The 6,704-nt window shown below is 31.1% G+C and overlaps 2 protein-coding genes across 2 annotated transcripts in view; both read left to right on the top strand.

Annotated features, from left to right (window-relative positions):
- Positions 1-4,460, top strand: part of LOC111639410 (gastrula zinc finger protein XlCGF57.1-like) — a 29,231-nt gene extending 24,771 nt beyond the window's left edge. The window contains exon 7 of the mRNA XM_023385295.1: positions 3,953-4,460. Within this exon, the coding sequence (XP_023241063.1) occupies positions 3,953-4,457 (505 nt within the window). The 3' untranslated portion in view covers positions 4,458-4,460. The remainder of the gene's footprint in view (positions 1-3,952) is intronic.
- A 540-nt stretch (positions 4,461-5,000) lies between these two features.
- On the top strand, positions 5,001-6,260 carry LOC111639411. Its single transcript, XM_023385296.1, has one exon. It carries the CDS (start codon positions 5,001-5,003, stop codon positions 6,258-6,260), a length of 1,260 nt encoding a protein of 419 aa, XP_023241064.1.
- The last annotated feature ends 444 nt before the right edge of the window (positions 6,261-6,704 follow it).

Below are 6,704 nucleotides of genomic sequence, written 5' to 3' on the forward strand. Positions count from 1 at the left end.
ATTTTATATAACAGTTTTATTATTAAAGTCTTTACTACCATTGATGTTAATTAAAATAACTTTCTTATGTACTTACATATGTCGAAATAGTCGATAAATAATACAGGTATAGTAGTACCGCCACTATGAGTACTAATAATATTATTTCTAGTACACACTTTACAAATATTAACTTAGAAGTAATTAGAAATGATCCAACTGAAAATTCAACAAGAAATAGTGTAATGGCTAAAGTAATGGAATAGTCATTTTGAATAACATTACAAAATTTAAGACTGTCTTTGCAATTTTGCAAACATTGCCAGACAAGTTTCATGGAAATGTCTTGACCCTGTTTATCTATTTTGTGAATTATTGCAAACAATTGTATCTTATGTAATTCGCATAAGATAATGACAAAAGTAATGAAAACAATGTTATACAATACAATGTATATATCCCAAATTATACATAAAAACATAGAAATACCTAATGTTATAGACCACTTATAACTGATATATGGTAAAAATATATATCGATAAACCATCACAATATTCAATCCAACTGATGCAATTAAAATAATCCAAATACGAGTTAATATATCCTGAAGTTCTATAAACCTTCTCAAATGAAAAGTGACAAACGTTGATTCATTCATAATTTCAAACCACAATTTTTGACTCTTTTTATAAAGCCGAATATATTTTTGCGAGTTCCAAATTAATAACGTTTTTAACATAAATAATGTCGAGAATAAATGCATTATTCTCAGAAGAAAAGCATTTTCTCCAAATGCTCCGTAGACGTCACATAGATTCAACGCTAATTCTTCATCTCCTGTCGATAGTATGACGACATACTGTACAGTCTGAATAAAGAAAAATGTCTTAAGACACACTCTGTAGAATTTCGTAAGTGACTGCCAATTTTCGTTGCGGTTAGAAATATCGATTGCAAGTATTTTGAATAGTATATACGTTGGTGAAAGTATAATATCTGGGTCTATTTTATTGTTATTCATACTGTAACATTCAAAAAGACATCTCTATTCCTGTTCGTGTATATTCTAAGCTTTTAGTCAGAAATATTGGATTTATTATATAATCGCTTTATTCTGTTTAAAACGATCGATATATATAAATTAATAGAGAAAATTAATGCAAAAATTCCTTCCGTTAATGCATTATTCTCATTAACATTTAATCTTTCAATAACACGCACACTCATCTGAATTTATTGGTATATAATACTCGTTTTTGTATAATATTACCAGATAATAAAATATAGGCTATATGCCAGAATAACTCAGTCAATTTTAATAAGTTTTCATATATATTTGATATATTACATTAATAAAATTACTTTATTTCAAAACTTCAATATTTTAACATAATGTGTTGGGTAATAACTGCAGGCTCTCTGTTTTAAAGTAAATTACAGAAGGAATGAGTAGTGTAGCGCAGAGACCAAAAACTTGTAATTAGCTTCTCTACCATGACTTATTTTATTCTCTGCATTCGTGTTTTATTTAATTTTTATTTAATTAACTATCTACAGGTAACCCCGTTTTATGTTTGAAACGGAGTTATTGTAATTTCAATTCTTAACTTTCGATGAAGGATTGAAATTACAATGGTAATAGCCTGGGTTTTAATTTTTATTTAATTAAACTTAATTTTTTATTTGGTGATAACTCAGGATGTATTTTTTTTTCATAATTAAAGTTTAGGTTATTTACAAAAAGATAGACTCGGAAATTTAATTTAATTTTTGTAAATAATCTCAACTTCAATTTAAACTTAATTATTATTTCTAGTTTTAATTAACTGGTTATTGAATATCAATAAATATAATATATTATATTACTAGCAGATGGACCTGACGTTGCTCGAGCAAAATTAACAACAGCAAAGATTATTAGATTACTTCGTACTTCTAACCTCTTTACTATATTATATAATAGTATTTGAAATATAATACTATAATACGCTTCAATCCAACATTGAATCGCTTGTCATTTCATTTTGACTTTTTATAAAACTTGCTATTAAAAGAAAAAAGCAAACGTTTTTTTTCCAACAATACGGCATCAACAATGGAAACATCCAACAATGTGTTTTAACAATTGATTACTTTCGACAAAAATGTGGCACGCGTTAAGTCAGAACATTAACGAGTTTTATTTATTTCACTTTAAAAATTAAAATAATTCCATTTTCTAATAAATATTATTATTAGAATGTAATTTATACATGTCAAGTTAATACATCAGTAAAACTTTTTTCGTCAGTAAATATAACGTTGTTGCAACCGTTATATTCCAACGTTGTTATTGATAGGCATATTACATACGGTTCTTTCGGTCAAGATTTTATCAGCGGCTGTTCTTCCGTGCAGTTTCCATTGTCTTACACCCAAAAAACGTACTAATGTACTAATTATATTAATTACTAGTTATTTTTTTCCGATAACCGTCAAGCATAAATTTCCTTTTTAACTCTTTTATTTGTTTATTTATATTAGTACATTAAAAACTCGATTATCCGGTCTAATTGAAGATGAAAGCCGTCCGGATAAGGAAAAATCCGGATAATCGAAACAAATACTTTAATTTGTCTTTCAATGATAATACAACACGTTTTCTTTTCGATGACATATCGGTAATATTAAAAATAAATACTGTATTTAAATCGTGATCAAATTTTCAAGAAACAAAAGTTCGTATTGAATTTGGACTACTACTAACCAGCGCTAACAGACTAGCTATTGTTTAAAAGGCCCTCTGGCGGCTCAAGAAGACGGATTTTATAAAATAAAAAGCAGTTGAAACTGCATTTTAATGAATAAAAATTTGACAAACCATTTATCGTTTTATGACAAGTAAAATTTTTTCGTCGTGTTCGCGGCTTTTAAGTAATGCATAGCAATAAGTAATGCAACGTGGGCCACCGCCTAGGCCTCGCGGTGGCCCACGTTGCCCATGCCTTACGCCGCCCTTGGTCATAGAAATGATGTAATTTGAATATAAATTATTTATAAATACGTATGTCAAGTTATATTTTTATTACGACGCAAAATATATTTAAGAGTTTACGACCACTGTGCTGGGTGAGACGTTGTTGAAACAAAAAATGTTATGCATTCCATCACGTACATAAAATGTCGTAATTCACCAAGTGCAAATCAGCAAAGTCGTAAAATTTTTGTTTATTTTGAACAATCCGGATAATCGAAAATCCGGATATTAGAGGTCCGGATAATCGAGGTTCTACTGTATTAGATGGTGCCACGTATTTTTTTTCAATACATTTCAAAGTATTCCTTTTTAACAAAATTAACTTAAAATCGTTTATTTTTCAGATCTTAATCCCAGCTTTAATTTTGTGGCGTGACGTGTTCAAGAAAGAATTTAAATAAAATAATGTATGACGTCATTCTCGTATCTCATTTCATTCAAAACTTTATTTTCAGATTTACTATCAACCAATACAAAGAAGAGTAACAAATGAAGAATTGTTTCCAGAAAAAGGATGAGTCGAGGAATGCGTTTAACTTCTGTTTACAGAAGACTAAATTGAAGACAGTGAAGAAATTATACGAGAGTATGAAAAAGGGGAAAATATATGTTAAAGAAATGAAGAGAAACAGAAAATGAAATGAAGATATTTTAAATAATTTTCAAATATGTTATTTGTTAAAACACACTTCATATAAATTGTTTTGAGATAAATGTATAAATTACATTAATTTGTGATAGTATGTGTATACTGCTTGAAAATATTTGCAAATACTGGTGTAAGCAGTTTATGTATGATTTATGGTGTGATGTGGTGTGATCCAGTTAGTTGCAAGGTTTAAACTTTAGTTTAAATAAACTTACTAAAGGAAAATTCTTTTTAATATCTGCACATACAATTTTAACAGTCTTTTAAAAGCAGCGTGCTTAAATTTAAAATTTTACATATTCGATTAGCAATAAATTCAAGGGAGTTTCGGTTTTAATGATCTTATCATATTTTACAGGTTTAAACAATCAGAAGTCAAGAAATGGGAAGTATCGATGTGGCAGTTGCGAGAAAGAATTCATTTCGAAAAATGGGTTAAAATGTCATCGAAAGATTCACACTGGCCAAGGGCTCTTCACTTGCCAATACTGTAATCGTCAGTTCACCCAATCCTGTCATTTACTTGACCACGTCAAGACTCACACCAGAGAGAAATTTTTTATTTGTGATCATTGCAAGCAACGTTTTTCACGAAAAGCACATCTGATTTTACATCTCCGAACTCACACGGGAGAGAAGCCATTCTCTTGCGATCATTGCAAACGAAGTTTTACACTAAAACATCATCTGATAGGACATCTTCGTCTTCACACCGGAGAGAAACCATTCTCGTGTAATCATTGCTCACAAAAATTTCGCTTTAAATCTAATTTAAAGTATCATATTATTAAACATCATAATAGTAATGAATAATGACTTTTATGGAAATAATTTTACTACATTTCTTCGAAAAATATGTAATACTCGTATTTTAGACTTTATTAAACATGAAACAAGAAGTTTCTAAACTGATTTTCTTCGTTTTGTAATTTTCATTTTGCACATAAAACAATTGATTTTATGTACCGAAAAAAAGATGGTTTTTACAATAAATACTAATTTTATTGTAAAAACCATTTTTATTGTTTAAAAAGTGATGTGGTTATTTTTACTTGTTTAAGTACGTGTCATTTATTCAGGGCGATAACATTCATTTCTATTATTTACGGAGAATTCGCTTATTGTTAGAATAAGTGTATTCAGAAACATGACAACTAATCGAGTTTGCACGAAGATCAATTATTGTCACTCTATTGGCAGATCCGAAAGCGATTACAACAATTGAATTTTACTGTATAAGTCGTTTTTTAAAAAATAAACAGGCTGCACGGGTATTTATCCTCGCACCTTGATGATGATAATCTAGTGGCACAGGATCCTCTTATTGTTGTCAAGGAGATACAAGATATATCTTTAATGGAGGATGAGGTAGCGACCGTCTTAGATTATGAAAGCATGTATCCTTCAGTAATGATTGAGTCTTGTGTGGATGCGTTATTGGATTTCTTGTACATAAAGAACTCCCAGTTGCTTCTTTACACGCAAGAGCTAGAAGAACTGGCTAACCTGGTGTGCTGTGAGTCGTGCTTCATCTTTTGTGGTCAGATCTACAGACAAAAAAGAGGGGTTCCGATGGGGAGTCCCCTCTCAGGAATCCTTTGCGAATTAGTTGTCAGAAGACTAGAAAGAAGGGTTCTTCATGGGTTCAAAGATGATATCGTATATTTCAGCAGGTATGTGGATGACATTCTGATCTTATGGAAGAATAATAGGAGGGTGCATGAATTTATGAGTAGAATTAATGATAACAATGATGGGCTTAGATTGAGATTAGAACAAAAGAGTTCCATGAATGTGCACTTCTTGGACATTAATATCCGGTTTATGAAAGGGCATTTGTCCACAAGTGTTTATATTAAACCTACACACACACCATTATATATACCATCCCAGTCTATGGATCCGTATCAGTATAAGATGGCAGCCTTCCGAGCGTTAATAAGGAGAGCTTATTTATATTGTGACCAAATCGCTGACAGAGAGAAGGAGATTGATAGAGTATTGCAGGTGGCCCGGACCCTGGGTTACAGAAAAAGTGTAATTGTCGGAATGCTTAAGAAGTATGAAAGGGGCATAGTAAAAAGAACTTTAAGAAATGTTCCTACTAGGCTCACGAAATTTACTTATAATAGTAGTATGAATAGTGTTATGAAGGAAATTGCTAGACGAAAGGAATCAAGAATGGTATTAAGAAGAGCCCCTAATTTGTATAAGATCTTGAGAAACGATAAGGATAATATCAGAGCGGAGGAGAGAGCAGGGGTGTATAAGATTCCTTATGAAAACTTACAACTGGACGTTAAAAAAGATTATATCGGCGTCACCACCAGAAGCTTGGGAGTAAGGCTCAAGGAACATAGATATGCCATAAGAAAAGCGTCTAATTCAACGGTTTTGTCACAAATGGCGCAAGCACAAGGATCTGAGGTGAAATGGGACGAGGCAACAATCATCAAACCTCTGTCTTCCCCAACTCTAGCAATGACGGCAGAAAAAATAGAAATATACAGAAGTAAGATAAGAGAAGGCTGTTTAAATGCGAGGGATTCCGAGAGCCTGCCTTCGGCATGGAAATATTTGGTTAAGAAATATACTACAAGCTCCGACCAGAATTAATACATTGAAGATTTATGTTATTTTTGTTTTAGTGTTTTATTTTAATTTTTAAATATTCTTCCGTTATTTTCTCTTGTAAAAAATTTTTGATTTAAATTTTTATGTTCTATTCATGGAACATTTACGTTCCGTTGTATTTTTCAACCTGAAGATGGCCTATTAATTAGGCTGAAAACGTTTGTTGTTTAAAAATTATATTTCTCGGCAAAAAAGGTGTTTTGTTTATCTTTATGTCTAAGACAACAATTGTTAGGCATTGACGGCCGCGAATTTCGTGCCAATAAGCTGCCTCGACTTGTTCGATTATGTTATCGACTCAATTTCACATTTATTTTCACATTTTCATTTCGCCGTCCTTCTTTGTTCTTTTTCCGTTATTTTCCCTTCTTTGTTCTTTTTCCGTTATTTACATTTCGTTGTTATTCACATTTGATATCATCATTT

The sequence above is a fragment of the Centruroides sculpturatus genome, unplaced genomic scaffold (genome assembly GCF_000671375.1).
Source record: "Centruroides sculpturatus isolate CEXI.00-Female unplaced genomic scaffold, Cexi_2.0 scaffold1222, whole genome shotgun sequence".
In the NCBI taxonomy this organism is placed as follows: Eukaryota; Metazoa; Arthropoda; class Arachnida; order Scorpiones; family Buthidae; genus Centruroides; species Centruroides sculpturatus.